Source organism: Electrophorus electricus, chromosome 15, assembly GCF_013358815.1.
Source record: "Electrophorus electricus isolate fEleEle1 chromosome 15, fEleEle1.pri, whole genome shotgun sequence".
Lineage (NCBI taxonomy): Eukaryota > Metazoa > Chordata > Actinopteri > Gymnotiformes > Gymnotidae > Electrophorus > Electrophorus electricus.
The window spans coordinates 3,346,436-3,363,506 of record NC_049549.1 but is presented as its reverse complement, the minus strand read 5'-3'; the positions used below and the strand labels follow the sequence as shown (position 1 = coordinate 3,363,506).

Below are 17,071 nucleotides of genomic sequence, written 5' to 3'. Positions count from 1 at the left end.
CAAACACAGCCTTGCCTTTTTCTGTTACCAGTTTTAATGAGCTTTTGTCTCTTGTCTTTTTACCATATCAGATATTTTATTTCAAACACCTTGAATTTAATAAATTGCATTATGTAGACATTTATTCAGAGGCGCGATCCACACCCTCTTTAGTTAAAATTCACAAAAGCACTACAACTCTCAGTTTGAAATTCATCAGGCTTAAGAAGAATCAAACCAAGATTCTTTGGAAATGGTTTAGTCTGAGAACTCTTGGCTCAGGTTTGCTTAACATTTATGTGTTCATTACATCACGTTACATCATTACATCAGTGCCATATCAGTTATCTGCTTTAATGAGCTCAGTTGTACATCACACTGCTTACACACAGTGGTGCTGACATCAAGCCCCATCTGAGTGTGACTTTTTTTCATAAAGCTTTGAGGAAAGAGAGGAGAGGAGAGGATCTTGGTTCAGTAACACAGCCTGTGCTATGAACTGATCCTGGTTCAGTAACATAATCTGTGCTGAGAGTGAGAACCTAGAACAAGACAGAGCAAGAAGCTGACCTCAGCTCCCCTCACAGTAGTCATTATGGCAGCAGCAGAGATTGAACTCATGCAGCCCTCAGCGTGCTGGGACTACCTGACAGTGTTCAGGGTGTGACTCACACACTGCTGCAGAGGCAGGCTGCAACACATGGTGCTGACGTTTGTGTGCGTGTGTGTGTGTGTGTGTGTGCGCGTGTGCGTGCGTGCGTGCGTGCGTGCGTGCGTGCGTGTGCGTGTGTGTGTGTGTGTGTGTGTGTGTGTGTGTGTGTGTGTGTGTGTGTGTGTGTGCGCGCGCATTTATAGAGGGTTCTGGCTTTGCTTGTCATACTTGTTGGGTGCAGGTCCAATCTGAAGAGCACAATGCCCAGAATACAGGCAGTCATTTTACTGAGCCCCATGACACAACCCGATTTAAAAGTGATTTTTTAATGGTTAGTGTTACAACAGGTGATTAGGGTTTTTGCATGAAAATGGATAACAGTAGGTTAAACAAACACAAAGTCCCCCCCCAAAAAAAAAATCCCCACAATGTTCTGTTGAACATGAACAAGCGTTAACCCGCTGGCTGTGTGTACAGACTCCCAGCTCACCAGACACCATTACTCAACTTGTAACCCTCAATTGTTCAAGTTGTGTTCAGTTATGTAGGATATAGATGTGTGCTTATATTTACAGCAATGCCATGATTTCACAGGTTAGGGTGATGGAACAAGTTTGTGTTAGTAGTTTAGTTGAATTATTTGGTTATTTAGTTTAGTTTTATCCTAAACAATTAGTGCATATGGAATTAGCAAAGAAATTAGCAACAAGCAAAGAAATCCTTTCTAAGAACTAAAGAGGTGGACTTAGTGAAAGAAATTAAATATGCGAGCTGTGTTGAGTGAACACTGCCAGTGTCAATCACAATGCAGCCAATACATCTAAATATGTTGTGTAAATGTGATAACGAGATAGAAAGACAACCAGTTTATAGACAACTGGCTGAATCCTGAACCTTGAAACGCTGCCCTGGCTAAATCCTGAATCTTGAATCCTGAAAAATATTATTTAGTGAGGACCTACAGGGGAAAAGAAACTTACTGTAAATATTTGAGATTAAGTATTGTTCTTATAATATGTGACTAGAGCTTAAGTTTAAAGCTAGAAATGTTTGTATATTTTAACTAAGTAGGTAAAACTAAAAGAGGTTAAGAGACAAATGAACTTATCTGTGATTATTTTTGTGCAGAGGCTTTTATTGTTTATTGCTTTTTATTGTTTTGGAGAGAAAAGAAACTGTAGCCTTTGTTGAAGGGGACTTTTATGGGGAATTTTCCTGACCAAAGACAGGAAGTGATGTCACCTAACATCCCATTTTCTCTATATAAGCTTCTAATTCAAGAGAGTGGTGTTTTTGAAGTTGATTGATATGGGAGATTTTATGATTTCTGGATTTCTGAACTTGTAAATACTAGTAAATCTTAAATTTTCCTTTTTGAATATTTTTGTTTGTTTTTGGTTGGATATGGTTTTTCTTTTGTACTGGAGCACTGGGAGCCAATAAACACCTTTTGTTTTGTATCCCACTTGGCCTTTGTCTTTTCCACCGGACCATTAAAAGCCAAGTTGCAATTCAGCCCAGTTGACTCCAGAGCAGGTCAGTGGCTCGTTGTAGGACAGAGGGGTGCAGACCGCCACAGTCTGTGCCTCCAGCTCGATTCACACCTGAGTCTGAGCACAACTTCACTTCCAAACAGCTTTTTTCAACCTCATCTCCACCAGAATTAAAGCAGTTATGTCTCTGTGGACATTTCCACGTTTCACCTCTTTGCCTTTCAATTCTGTTCCAAAGACCGAGAGGGGAGGTCTCTCAGGAAAGTGGGCGGGCCCATGACAAAATTCAAACACGCTTGATGTGATATTGCTCCACCTAATGACCCTCCCAAACACACATCCCTCCCCACCTCACACATACCGCTCCCTGCTGCACACACACACGTGCCTCATACATACCTCTCTTCCCCATCCCCCCCTGCAAGCTTTCAACATAAGAGTCAGAGAATGTCCCTCAGGCTGTTTCAGAGTCTATGAGACATAAACAGACTGTGAGTGTGTGTGAGCGTGTGTGTGTGAGCGTGTGTGTGCGTGTGTGTGTGTGTGAGAGAGAGCAGGGAGGGGCAGGAAGTAGGTGCTGAAGAGAAGCACGAAGCTCACATTGACACTCACTTCTGGAGTTGAGCTGAGGTAAGTCACACTGCAGCCACAGTGTACTCCACAGCGTGCTGGACTCCACAGGTGTTATGAGTGCAAACATGCCCAGCTGTGAGATTCCAGAAGACGCTGTTGGAATATTTCACAAGCCACTGGAGAGTAACGACAACTGCACAGTTCCAGGTGAATTTTAAAGATCTTAAATTTTTTCAGGCTCTTAAGTGTGAAGATTTTTCTTCAGTGGATATGCTTCATATGGATTTTAATTGAGCAGACCACAGTAGCATGTGAACTTTGTACCACTAAAGGACTGATCAGAGCTGGATCCTCTGAGCTGTGGCTGAGTTCTGCTTACCTTGGGGCTCCTGAGCAGAGTCTGCGTAAGAGGGAGGGGGCAGCCCGTCTGCCTGTCCTCGCGTTCCCGCTACGCTTACCCCGGCAGCCTGGCTGAAGAATGCAGAGAGGGAATGTTAGAGTCCTCGTTGCTCTAGAAGCAGATGCGTGAAGGAGACCTCCATCTTCCTGGGAGCACGTGGGGCTCATGACAAACTCATTAGAGGAATGCATTCGTTACATTTCATGACCTGTTTGTTTTACTCTCCATTCATTCTGGAAAGGGAAATTTCTTCACTAGAGAGCTCTTGCGTAACTTCTACTCAGTAGCGTGGTACTGCTTCCTGGAGGGCTGTACCACAACACTTCACAGATGGACATTCCCACAGAGCCGTGGGGTACTAACCTCAGCACCTGGAGCAGGGACGTTGGCTCCCAGTGGAGAAGCTCCAGCTCTCTTGGCCGAGACTGCGAGAAGACGGACGGTTTTAAGTATCCTCTCTACAGTGCCGTGTTCAGTGTGGTCTTTGTGGTGGGGCTCATCATGAACATAGTAGCCATGTACATCTTCACCTGTACACTTAAAATCCGCAACGAAACCACCACTTACATGATGAACCTGGTGGTGTCAGACTTGCTGTTCGTCCTGACGCTGCCCCTACGTGTGTTCTATTTTCTGCGACAGGACTGGCCGTTCGGGGGCTTGTTGTGCAAGCTGTCCGTCTCTCTCTTCTACACCAACATGTATGGGAGCATGCTCTTCCTCACTTGCATCAGTGTGGACCGCTTCCTGGCCATCGTTTACCCCTTCCGTTCACGAGAACTGCGTACCAAGCGCAACGCGAAGCTGATGTGTGTAGCGGTGTGGGTGCTGGTGCTGTCAGGCAGCGTCCCCACAGGCTTCCTGCTGGACTCCACCACTCCTCAGAGCACTAACAACACTGCCACGTTCTGCTTTGAAAACTTTTCCTCCAAGCAGTGGAAGTCTCACCTGTCCAAGGTAGTGATCTTCATCGAGACGGTGGGCTTCCTCCTACCGCTGATCCTCAACGTGGTATGTTCTGCCATGGTTCTCCAGACCCTGAGGAGACCGCATACAGTGAGCCGCGGAGGGAAGTTGAACCGGGCCAAGATCCTTCGTATGATCATCGTGCACCTGGTCATCTTCTGCTTCTGTTTCATCCCATACAACGTCAACCTGGTCTTTTACTCACTGGTGCGCACCAAAACTCTGCCGGGCTGCGCTGCGGAGTCCGTGGTCCGGACCATCTACCCAATTGCCTTGTGCATAGCTGTGTCCAACTGCTGCTTCGATCCAGTTGTGTATTACTTCACCTCCGAAACGATACAAAACTCCATCAGGAGAAAGTCTCAGGTACAAAACACCTGTGACATGAACTACTCCCAGGGCTTGCAGTCAGAGACAAGCTCTAGTGTCAATTTCAGTTTGAGGACCATTAAAAACAAGACCTTCTTTAATGAGTCCACCATCTGAGGCATCCTGCACGTGGATGCAATGACCTGATAAGAAATAGAATATTTCAAGTAAGGATGTTTCAAATTACTGATACAGTGTTTAGAAGAGTGCATGTAGGACCTGTAGTGTAACATATATGGACTAAGGGCCAGAGGTCTTTGATTGGGGCTGACTCATGAACCTTTGACTGGTATTGTTACAACATGTGCTCAAGACCAGTACAAATGGCTTGTTTCTCCGCAATAATGAATTATCTCTAAACACCTCGCTAGCAATAAAGTATTTAGGTGTTGAGAAAATGTCTCTCCTTCCACACACATGGACTGTGATTATTTAAAAGCATAACCTATAAAACTGATTTACTTACAGTATAAATAGTTTGTGTCTTCACATTTGTACATTGGTTACTGAATGCATAAAAAACATTTTGCCAATATCACTTTTATTGGCACTTTTTTATTAGTGTTATGGTGTTGGAGTGACACTGACCTGACCTTTCATTATGCACTGTTACAAAACCACGTTAAAATAAAGTTTTAAAAACATGCAGTATTAAAGTGTTGCTTTTGTTACTGACAGTTAGGCTGATTAATATTCCACTTCCTGGTCAGGAAGTGTAAGTATATATAAATAGTACATATATTGTGAAACAGAAAGCACAGTTTTCCTCCTTTGACATATTTTAGTTTTATATCTTGTTTAGTTTTATATCTCTTCGATGAAGAGGGTTTTAGCCAACAAAATTATCAAAACATCTGTTCTACAACCTGGAAAGAAGCTTGAGATTTGCAAAAAAAAAAAGCAAAAAAAAAAGCAGCACTTATAAAAAAAACCTATACAAGGCAAACGTGATGTTTAATTTAGTCACAGTAATGAACCAATGACAATGGCAAATGTTCAGTTCTCTAACAGCAGAATAATACATTATACATAATACAAGAGCAGAAAAGGTGGCTGTATAAACTGTACAGAAGACTATACAGGGATTATAATCAGACTATACAGGGATTATAATCAGACTATACAGGGATTATAATAAGACTATATAGGGATTATAATCGGATATGGGCCTTTTGCCAAAAACATCATCATTTTAAAGCAACTCCAGCATGTCCTTTTCTCCAAGGTTCTAATGGTCTTATTTGTCTCCTACAGCTGCATTTCTGGAGATAACAGTCAGGGTACGACCAGAGTCGAGCAAAGCTGGGAGCCGTTTGGACTCTTTGTCTTTGCCAGGTTCTGTTTCTTTTTCCTTAAAGCTCAGATAGGTATAGGCAATGTGGGAACTATTATTAGGGAAATTAAATAAATTCAAGCAGTCTGGAAGAGCTTTGTTAGGATCTCACTAACTCAGTTAAACCAGTCGAGAGTTTAGGTTTCTTCAGATGTTTTTGCACTCTTAACTCAGTCTCAGTACCTAAGGAACAGCCTTTAGATGCCATGTGAGTCCAGAGTTTAGGGCTGTGGAGGACTGCAAACAGACAGAGCTAGTCTGAACATGAAGGTGACCTCTGAACTTTTAGGGCATCATGCCTGTCAAAGAACACCATGTGTGTTCTGGCCACACCCTGTTAATACAAAACACGCTCTGGCTGGGACATCTTTACTCTGTAGTGATGTTTCTTTACTTTGGCCCTCATTGGGGGTTGTACTACACACTGACTGTGTGCAGCTGGGACGGTGCACTGGGGTCACGGGAACCAAGACTACAGGAGTCAGCTCTCTGCCACTTGACGTGGTAGTCGGTTGACAGGAAATACAGGCAGAGTTGCAGCATGGAGTTGCACACTGCAAGTTCAGAATTAAACATGTCACATGATCAGTTACCCAATCAGAGCTGTTCGCTGATCTGCACATTTCCAGAGCAAGTGCTGTTAATATCACACCATATCCACAGATAAAAATGTGTCATAGACGATGTTACGTAATTCAAACAGATTGTGTGTCAGGAGGTTATGCAATGAACGAACCCTTTTGGGCTAACCTGGAGCCTGTTTTACTCCTAGATTAATGTGGAAGGTCTGTTTCTATCATCTAGACCAGACAGATATGCCTCCACCACATTGCCCTCTGACTCGCTGAGCATCTGAACTTCAACCAGCTCAAGGTCAGCAGATAGCCTGTGATGATATCAACTGCATACGTATTTAAAATAGAGTATGTGTTTATGTTAATATTTATATTAGAGTATGTGTTTATATTAGTGTTTATGTTAGAGTATGTGTTTATATTAGAGTATGTGTTTATATTAGGGTTTATATTAGAGTATGAGTTTGTATTAGAGATTTTGCAGTTTTGATTTCACAAACTCATGATTGTATTTCTAGTGATGCAGTGGTTGGGACTCTGACATTTGAGGGCTATTGTACAGATGGTAAACACCTGGATGGCTTTCCCTAGAATACTGATAATACAGTTATACATGAACTGTGAGCTAATGAGACTTATACCTTGGTTGTCTCCTCCAAACTTTAAATACACACCGATCAGGAGTGCAGCGATTAGCATGTATGGTATATCATATGGTACAACATCAGGTGGTTTGAGCACTTTAATAATGGGAGGTGTTAGTGCATGTCTGGGAAACTGTTGTGAAGCATTTACTGCACGATAAAGCACTGGGATGACTTGTGTGATAAAGAACTGGGTTGAGTTGTGAGATGAGTTGTGTGATAAAGAAGTGGGTTGAGCTGTGAGATTGTCAAAAACCCTCTCTATCTGTGCAACATCACAGGTTTCTCACATGAACAAAGTCAACTGGTCTACACACATACATACACACACATCAGAGGAGCGTCAGTGGCTCAGAGAGGTTAGGTACAAGCTGTTCTTGGAAATGTTCCAACATTGGACATAAGATGGTGTGTTCAGCACTGGTCTATAACTGATTATGGGTGGTGTTCATTTGTTAAAGGTTCTTTTCCTTCCTTATATGATAATTATAGTCATGGGCTGTTTTATCAGCCCTACAGCACAGCTTTAGTCTGTGTTCATTTTCTGAGCCATGAACATATGTCTATATGTGTGCATGTTTTCTGTTGCTGCACGCCGTTGGCTGTTGAATGGAAGTGCTTGTGTGTGGTTCTGGGGAGACTAAGGCCATCTACTCAGATACATTACCCTCCAGCATCAACACGGTTCCACTTTAATCTGAACGAGGAGACTGGGAATAATAAAAATGGATTATGTGGAACTGGAATGAAGAAAGAAGTGAGGAGGAGTGTGTTGGACCAACCAGAACACATGTAATTGTGGAAACAGGAGGTGTGTGCAAATGTTTTGTTGTTTCATTGTTGGGTGGAAATAGCACAAGCTGAAAGTCAATGCACTCCAAAGACCAGAAACAAACACTACAGCACTCCAAAGACCAGAAACAAATACTACAGAACTTTAAAGCCCAGAAACAAACACTACAGCACTCCAATGCCCAGAAACAAAGCTTATGTACAACAAGAGAAACAGCCTTATAATGGAGAACAAGGCTAAGAATATCACAAAATAGAGGAAGAAGAAAGCAAGCCTGTTACCATGGTGATCATGATCCCAACACATCCAGAGAGAGATAGAGAGGAGAGGGTGAGAGAATAAGCGAGGCTAGCTATGCTCATTGTTCTTACATTGAACTGTCATACTATAAACTCACCTTGATCAAACACTGCAACGGTGTTTTATAACACAGCTAGAGTGATCATAATCCTCACTGCAGAAAAAGAAAGAGAGAAAACCTACTAGATGTTAAAGATTGACAGAAACTCCAGTTATCAGACTTTCTCATAGTCTGCATGTATTTCTCTGTCATGGTCTATACAGCAGAGCCCAGCATGGTGAGAGCAGGATGCAAACTAACGTCATTAAAACCATAACAACCTGAAGGCTTGAAACAATCTCATCAATTTTGTGCAAAGACCTTTACACACTGGACCACAATTACACTTATGTAAGGTATCATTAGGTGTGGAATAAGTCCACAGAAGACATATAATACTACACCTTACACAATCCACAAATGAACACAGACTACTACACCGTACACAGTCAACATTTCTCTGTGTCCGTGTGGAGTTTATACATTCTCCGTTTCTGTACGAGTTTCCTCCAGGTAGTAACCACATTCCAAAGATGTGTGTTAGGTCAACTGGTGCATGTGTGTGAATGAGTGTATGTGTGAATGAGAGTGCATGTGTGTGTGTGTGTGTGTGTGTGTGTGAATGAGAGTGTATGTGAATGAAAGTGACTGAATGTGCGAATTTCCTCCAGGTAGTACAGTTTCCTCCAACATTCCAAAGACGTGTGTTAGGTCAACTGGTGTGTCTGTGTGTGTGTGTGCGTGCCTACAGAATAGGTATACTGTTTCAGATTGAAATCAGATTATAACCAGTTCCCACCAACAGTTGTTTATTTATCAGTGGCTCTTTCATGAGGGTAGAAAGTACCAGAAGATCTTTACCCCAGAAGATTTATAAATACTCCTGGTGGAATAAATATCCTCCATGTGATGTTTAGTGCGATGTTGTGAACAACATTGTGGTTTTATTGAAGCTAAAAACAAACAAGTCTGTGTGTGCTAAGGGTTACTGATACAGTCTGTGCACCCTTTCCATGTACAAGTCTGATCTCTGCATGATTACATTACAAAAGATGGATGGGAGCAGACTGAGTCAAAAATTCAATGAGCTCTTCGTCAGAGAGCAAGTCTTAACGAGCGCAGATCCCACCTCATACCTCACTGGGTGTGTGAAGATCAGTCCAAAGCAGAGCGAATGCATGCATGTAGCCACAGGTGGAGCAGGATTTGTACAGGATTCGAGCATTTTACAAACCACACGAATACTGACAAGTATTCGGAAGGTCTGAATCATTTATGTCCATGTAAGGGCAAGGCAGTAATGGAGGGAAGGAACATACTGCAAAACCTTTCAAAGGGATACCACAACTAATAAGCCATTAACCCTTAACACTCTTTAGTAGAGTGTTTAGTTTACATTTGTAGGCACGTTTATGTTTGACGTGCCTGCCAGGCCAGTGAACTTTCCACAGCTGACTTTTCAACAGGATCAACTAGTCTCTGAAGAGTCTTTTTATGTCCAGAAACCATTCTAATCTGGGCCTAAAGGAAGGAACTCTGAAGGCCATGCAACCGTTCTGTCAGCACTTTCTGCAGGAGGTTGCGGGAGCTGTCAGGGAGACAGTAGAGGGACGATGGCCTCGTCAGTGGCCTGGTAGCCCAGATAACACTCCAGCCCTTACGCCACTGTTTAAAAGGCCTTCAGCAGTTTCTCCACTGACCAAGCTTGACCCCTGTGTTCGGAGGGCAGGGTTATTTACTTTGGCCACGGCAGCGCAACTCACCACAGCACCCCCTATTGTTCCAGCTATTCCAAAAATGGTACTTGGAAACAATAAACAGACACTGAATAATAATAATAATGTCAGCTTGGTATTAATAAAAGTGAGATGTCTGCAGTGCTGTTGGTGAGATAACGTAAGTAGTTATTTATGGGTCTTGACTTTATAAAGCACAGTGTAAGTAGTGTTCAAATGTTCACAAACCCAGGAAATCTATAAAATGTTTCAGTGCATTACTGAATTTTTTAGAGTACAATGATCATACCTGTAATTATTATTATTATTATTATTATTGTTGTTGTTGTTGTTGTTGTTGTTGTTGATTCTTCCTGTAATTATTATTATTAATAACCACTCTGACCTCCAGAATTATGGGAATTTACTGGTAAAGATGAGCAAAAAGATTAAAAGAACTTGTTTGTGTGTCAGCTTGAAGATTAACTTAAGCTCTTAAGTGAGATCTTTTGTGTCTGTGCATGAGTGTGTGTGTGTGTGTGTCTGTGCATGCGTGCGTGCATGTGTGTGTGTGTGTGTGTGTATGTGTGTGCTGGGAGCTACAAGCATGCGCTGGTCTGACCTCCCTGGAGAAAGCAACCAGATCTGACTCTTGTGGTACTTGATGGAGGTCATGATGCACAAACCCTCCACCTCCACCACTCCACCTCCACCCTCCATGCTCCACCCTCCACTTTGCATGCTCTGTGGTACCTGTTGGTTTTTATAGGGTATTTTTTATATGACTGCAGTAAAATATTCTGTACATGGTGAATAGCATCACTTCTCTTGAAGATCAAAGCCTTTGTACAGCACATCACACATGTACAGATACGCATTTTTGCAAGCTACCAGTGCAGGCAACTTTCACAGTTCCAAAGTGCAAACTGGCGGTTGCTGTTTGACACCTGCTCTTAATGTACCTGTGCAGGAACTGATCAGAGACGTGCAGAAGACACTTCGCTCGGGACCTTTGTATTTACGATGCATATTTGAATGCACCTTTAAGATGTTTTTGCCTTTATTATGATCTTTTTTATTTATCACAAGAGACCACATCTTAAACATTCACTTACCTACAATATCTAATTGTTCACCATCATTACATGTTGGGTATGTGCTGGGTTAGTAACTAACTGGGTTAGTCCACTGTAGGGTTGCTAAGGACCCGTTTTCTCTCCTCTTATACTGATGGGGCAAGAGGCTGCTGTAAACACTCATCTCCACCCAGATGACTGAGGTCTAATCTAAAGAGAGCAGAGCTGGTATCAGTACCACAGCTTAGTGTATGTCTGATGTATTCCAGGGACTCCTGCTAACAGCGTCTGATCTGTTAAGAACATCAGTCACTGGACGTCTTTCTTCCTGCTTTTAATTCTGTCCCAGGCACCAAACAACACAACCCAAGACCACATGAACCAAAACTGGGGCTTTATTTTAACGCATGGTCTGCTCTCCTCCAAACAGCTCTCGTCTGGTTTACCATTTCTAATTATTATCTCTGCTTCTCAGAAGACAATGGGCTTTGTCTTATGTAAGGCAGCAAAAATAACCTGGCCATGGGGGCAAGTCAGAGCCGTAAGATTACCCGTGTGTGTCTCAGAGCCGTGGGATTACCCGTGTGTGTCTCAGTGCCGTGGGATTACCTGTGTGTGTCTCAGAGCCGTGGGATCACCCGTGTGTGTCTCAGTGCTGTGGGATTACCCGTGTGTGTCTCAGAGCCGTGGGATTACCCGTGTGTGTCTCAGTGCCATGGGATTACCTGTGTGTGTCTCAGAGCCGTGGGATTACCCGTGTGTGTCTCAGTGCCGTGGGATTACCTGTGTGTGTCTCAGAGCCGTGGGATCAACCGTGTGTGTCTCAGAGCCGTGGGATCAACCGTGTGTGTCTCAGAGCCGTGGGATTACCCATATGTGTGTCTCAGAGCCTTGAGATTACCCATGTGTGTGTCTCAGAGCCGTGGGATTACCCGTGTGTGTCTGAGAGCCGTGGGATTACCCGTGTGTGTCTCAGAGTCGTGGGATTACCCATGTGTGTCTCAGATAAGAACAGTTCCTCCAAGGTCCAGCAGCCCAGTCCCTTATCTCCAGCTCCTGGACTCCTGGACTGGTGCCACTGGGTTTGCTGTGCAGCTCTGCTTACTTCCCATGATGGCCGGTGCTTCTCAGCATTAGAGCAGGCTGCGTCTCAGGGGTCATGCTCCACAGGGACACATGACCAGTCTAAAAACTGCTAACCCTTTGGTGGCTAACGAGATCTACTGCATTAGATCAACACATCTTAAGAATTCAGGACTGGTAAAACAACACAAAACACAAAACTTGTAATAATATGACAAATAACACAACACACATCCAGCCCTGTTAAATGGAGTGATGAAATAACTCTGGTGTTGGAGGAAGAACAAACTCTTCCCTCCAAGCTGCCAACCTGTGTATTCTACATATTTTCTCCATGATGACGTTTCCACTCCTCCCCTCCCACTTTCTGTGCCCACGTGTTTCCTGTGCCTTCCTGTGTTTCCTGTGCCTGGGTGACTCGTCTGCCATATCCACATTACTGTGTCACAGCACATCTCATGTTTTCTCAATCTGTAACCTGTAAAATCTTTACTCCACCTAGTGGATGGACAAAGCAATGACATCCTGTCATGTTTGCAAAGGATAATTTCAAAGGAATGTACTATATATATATTTAAGATATTGGTTTACATGTGTAATGTTTAAAGTAGTGTATATGTTAAAAGCTCAGCAAAAAAGCTTCACACTTCCTGTGATCCAGCTTCAATTCTGACTGTTCCTGCTTCACACTTCCTGTGATCAGGCTTTAAATTCTGACTGTTCCTGCTTCACACTTCACACTGTGATCCAGGTTTAATTCCAACTGATGGCTGTGTGGAATCTACATGGTTCCTGTCTGGGTTTCTCCCACATTCCAAAGGTGTGACTATTCGGTTGACTGGTGTCTCTAAATTGTCCCTTTTATTACCAGAACAGTTAAAACATACAATTACACCAACACAGTGTATTTTATTGGGGACATATTGCCAACAATTAAAATGAATGCATAACTTTGTTATTTATGTTGTAAACATTCATATAAGTAAGGTATCTCTGTAGAGTTGCAGGTGTTCCTACTGCTACGTCACCATTCTCTCCAGCTCCGCTATCCAGTCGGCAGGGCAGTCCTCCTCAAAGTCCCTGCGAACATAGCAGACAGACGTCCTGAATGGTCCCGCAGGGCGAGACAAATGGGAACTAGGGCACCAGAGGAAAGAAGTGGCTCACGTGTCCTCGTCGTCCGAGCGGGGTTCCAGCCGGCTGCAATCGGTCCGGATCTCCGCCGGGCAGTCAGGAACGTCCGGCTGGTCCGTGACCAAGGGTCCAAGCAGAGGACCAGCGTCTGTCCCACGGTGTACACACACACACACACACACACACACAGTCAGACAAACACAGCTACACACAACAGCCCATCACCCGGTGGGAGTTTATTGCTGTCTGGGTTATTGACATCACTGGTGCAGTTCATAATGCCAACATGTGAACTTAGAAAACAGAAGAGGTAATAAACCGATAAGGACAATGGTGTGGTCTCGGGCGTCTCTGCCCTTTCCCGCACGTACTCACCGGCTCTGTCGATGGTGTAAGTTTTAAAGGCCATGCTGAGATGGACTTTCTCCAGGAGACTCCAGAGTCTCTCCGGTGGGTCTCGCTCCCACCGCTTCCTGTCTCTCTTCCCCTGTGTCACCCCATGTCCCTCCTCTACAGTCGGGCATCAGAGGGACACACATACATAAATGGCACGAATAAACATTTCTGTGCATAAAGACAAGTATGTCTGAGGAATGTAAACAAATATATACAACATACAACTTATTTTAGGGTGTGTGTGTGTGTGCGTCTACAATATTAAATACAGAATGACATGAAACGTTTAGCATGCTGAAATGAGAAGAAGGGGGGCAGAGAGAGGGTCCTCGAGTGTTAGAGCACCTGATCTGGAGTCAGAGCCCCCTGCGGTTTCCATGGTAACAGAAGAGATGATCTCAGCATTTCCGAGGGCCTCCAGGACAGTGTTGGAGGGTCCTTTCTCCCACTTCTTTCTGGGATTGCCACTGATGCTCTGGCTCTCTGGCAGAGTGTGTTCGTGGGAAAAGATGCAAAATCACTCTGTGTGAAATGGGTTTTCCAAAGATCCCAAAACTCATTCACATGTCAGTGCAGTTTCAATACATTCCACACCGTACTGAATTAAAACAAGTTAAAACAGTCTTACAGATCATTAAGACACTACAGACCTTCACATGTGGACGTGGCTATTAAGCTCTTCTGGCCCAGATGCTTAGTCCCTTGTTCTGCATCCTCTGTCCTCCACTGACTTACAGGCTCCTGCACCAGTTCTCTGCTCTGCAGGACAACAGACAAAAACAGGCCCGAATGATGTCATCTCATACTGTCGGCTGGCAGTTACTTAACAGACAAATTGTACAGCACCCCCCGAACTGAGCACCCCCCTCAATGAGCACGCTCCTGACGGTACCTCTACATGCAGGTGTTTGCACAGAAGTCTGGATGCACGGTGGGAGTTGAGGATGGTGTGGATGGAAGGTCTGTCTCTGGGGTTGGTCTTGAACATGTGTTTAATCAGGTAGTGAAGCTCGTAAGGAAAGTGGCTGGGTATGGGGGTGTACGCTCCACGACACACACGCAGAATAAGACTCTTCCAGCTGTTGGCCTGGAACTGGGAAACAGAGAGAGAGAGAGAGAGAGAGAGAGAATGTGTGAAGGAAAAAGAGTGTGTGTGTGTGTGTGTGTGTGTGAGGGAGAGAGAGTGAGAGGCAAGGAGCCTGGAGCTCACAGAGTACGTGTGGCATAAATCACACCTGGAGCTACACTTGGACCTCCACATACAGCAATCACACCTGCAACTCCACCCAGACCTACAGCTGTACCCTTGAGTAGAAAACGTACGCACCGGATGCCGTAAGGTGCAGAGTTCGTAGAGGACACAACCCAGGGACCAAACATCACTGTAAAACACACACACACACACACACACAGTATGAGATACAGCACTTAGTAATTCCTGAAATGTAAGGATAAGTGTTTTCCAGGGTGCATAACTCAGTTGGAATAATTCAGACCTCTTGTTGTTGTAAGGCTGGCTGTCCCAGATCTCCGGAGACACGTAGTAAGGAGTGCCAACGTAACTGTGTGCATAACCCTCTCCACTGCAGCTCAGAATACAGGGGTAAGGCGCTGTTAGCACTAGCAAGACAATGTGAAGCTTCCTGAGATGTAACTACACAAAAACACCTTTTCCTTTGACACTATTATTTCAGAGAGTGTGTGTGCAGACTACCTCTTTAGAATGCACGCTGACCCAAAATCTCCCAGCTTGACAGTCCCATGCGTCGTCAAAAATATGTTCTAATATGAGCGAAAACATTAATATGAGCGAATACCAAGTCTGAGGGCTGTGATGGCAGTTTCTGTCAGAAATCAGACTTTGATTTAAACCATTTCAGAAGGTGGCTGGCCATCTTCACATCCATGTTCACTGTAAATTGCACACGCATCACTACAATGTTTACTCTTTATTTTTACCTTTGATTTTAAGTCCCGATGAAGCACCCGTTTATCGTGAATGTGCTGTGCACCCAGACACATCTGAGCAAACCACCTGAGGATCTGAGGGAACAGATTATGAACATTTATCAACTATAACCTGCCAGGTACACATGAAAATGGTATTTTTTAATAATTTGTTTTTAATAATCCCAATTCTTAAGATTCATTTTACCACATTCTCAGAGAACAGAGTGCCCTTCTGCTGACGTATCCTCTGGAGAAGGTCACCTCCACTACAATACTCCATTACGATGTACAGATGGCCATTATCTGGAGAGAGAGAGAGAGAGAGAGAGAGAGAGAGAGAGAGAGAGAGAGAGAGAGAGAGAGAGAGAGAGAGAGAGGGAGAGAGAGAGGGAGGGAGCGAGAGAGGGAGAGATAGAGGGGGGAGGAGGGAGAGAGAGAGGAGGAGGAGGGAGAGAGAGAGAGGGGGAAGGAGAGAGAGAGAGAGTTCAGAGTTCTCCAGGGGAAGTGAACGGTATTCCTGCGTCTAACCATCTACAAGAATACAGACCTTCAAACGAGTCCTTGAAAGCGACGATATTGGGGTGTTTCATCGATGCCAGCAGCGCGGCTTCCCTGCGCTGCGCCTGCATCCAACAGCAGTCAGTACACAGGGGCAGAGTTTTACAGCAACAACAAAAAACACAGTACAGAATATTACCTGTGGAAGTCGTATTTCTTTCATAACCCATTTCTCTTTGCTGTTTTTAGTTTGAACTAAGACAGCACGTCCAAAAGATCCCTCACCGATGACTTTAACAGTAGAGTAAGACTCCATCGCTGGAGGACGGGACGGGCTCGCGCTTGGGCGAGGACGCGTTTGCTGTTTGCGGAGATTAAACGAGTCAAATCCAAAACAAACGGCCGTATTATTATACAGATAATAAACAAGCGACCGTATTATTATACAGATAATGAACAAGCGACCGTATTATTATACAGATAATGAACACTGAATGCGCGTCAATCCGGGACAAACCGACTGGCGAAACGAGAACGAATGTTTCATTTTAGTAGACAACGGGCAAATAATAAATACCAAAAAGTTTTTTTTTAACTACTATGTAATTCTGAATACATTAAAACGATTCTGAAACGAGACCCAAAGCCCAGCGCGTGGCAACGTTATTTCCGTGTTATTGTGCGACGTTGCACGTGAGCACGTGACGTTAGAGGCGCGAGCAGGTTCCGGTCTCGCACACCTAGCGCGGTCCTGGGTCAGGCTTAGTAACGGAACCATATAGTAAACCCAAAAACTGTTCTTAAGCTCCGCCCATAGCAAAAGCCGTGTGGACAAAAACCTAAAAACTTCTTTTCTAAAGCCAATAATCACTCTTGAGCCACTAGATGGCAGAAGGAATCCCTCACTCCTGTACTGGCGTGGTACTGACCGCCTGGTTTACGTCTGCAGCCGCTACATTTAATAGGCTTCATTGCGAGGTTCAGAAAACTTAATTCAGCATAGATTCCAGAAATGAGTACAAGTGTAGAGTAATTGTGTATTGTAAGTACGTGCATGGTCATTCTGTTTGGTGGAAGCATGTCTTGTAGTCGTCAATGTGGC

The 17,071-nt window shown here is 44.1% G+C and overlaps 2 protein-coding genes and 1 long non-coding RNA gene across 4 annotated transcripts; 2 read left to right on the top strand and 1 right to left on the bottom strand.

The window, feature by feature from the left end:
* Window positions 1-2,670: 2,670 nt before the first annotated feature.
* On the top strand, window positions 2,671-5,048 carry lpar6a (lysophosphatidic acid receptor 6a). The gene has a single exon (XM_027012029.2). It carries the CDS (start codon window positions 3,428-3,430, stop codon window positions 4,547-4,549), a length of 1,122 nt encoding a protein of 373 aa, XP_026867830.2. The 5' UTR covers window positions 2,671-3,427; the 3' UTR covers window positions 4,550-5,048.
* A 1,468-nt stretch (window positions 5,049-6,516) lies between these two features.
* LOC113578646 lies at window positions 6,517-13,080 on the top strand. The gene is made up of 3 exons (XR_003410785.1): window positions 6,517-6,638; window positions 12,743-12,811; window positions 12,991-13,080. It is a non-coding gene; the product is annotated as an uncharacterized LOC113578646 (long non-coding RNA).
* On the bottom strand, window positions 12,881-16,662 carry nek3 (NIMA related kinase 3). Of its 2 annotated transcripts, none has more exons than XM_027012027.2 (13): window positions 16,169-16,662; window positions 16,019-16,094; window positions 15,677-15,774; window positions 15,481-15,564; window positions 15,236-15,303; window positions 15,018-15,104; window positions 14,849-14,903; window positions 14,414-14,614; window positions 14,172-14,280; window positions 13,867-14,004; window positions 13,501-13,635; window positions 13,159-13,273; window positions 12,881-13,071 (listed from the first exon to the last, which is right to left on the bottom strand). In XM_027012027.2, the coding sequence occupies exons 1-13, from the start codon at window positions 16,283-16,285 to the stop codon at window positions 13,011-13,013; spliced, it is 1,344 nt and encodes a 447-aa protein (XP_026867828.2). In that variant the 5' UTR covers window positions 16,286-16,662; the 3' UTR covers window positions 12,881-13,010. The 2 variants fall into 2 exon arrangements, with proteins under 2 accessions (XP_026867828.2, XP_035390125.1); XM_035534232.1 differs by having other exon boundaries at window positions 16,255-16,660.
* Window positions 16,663-17,071: the final 409 nt, after the last annotated feature.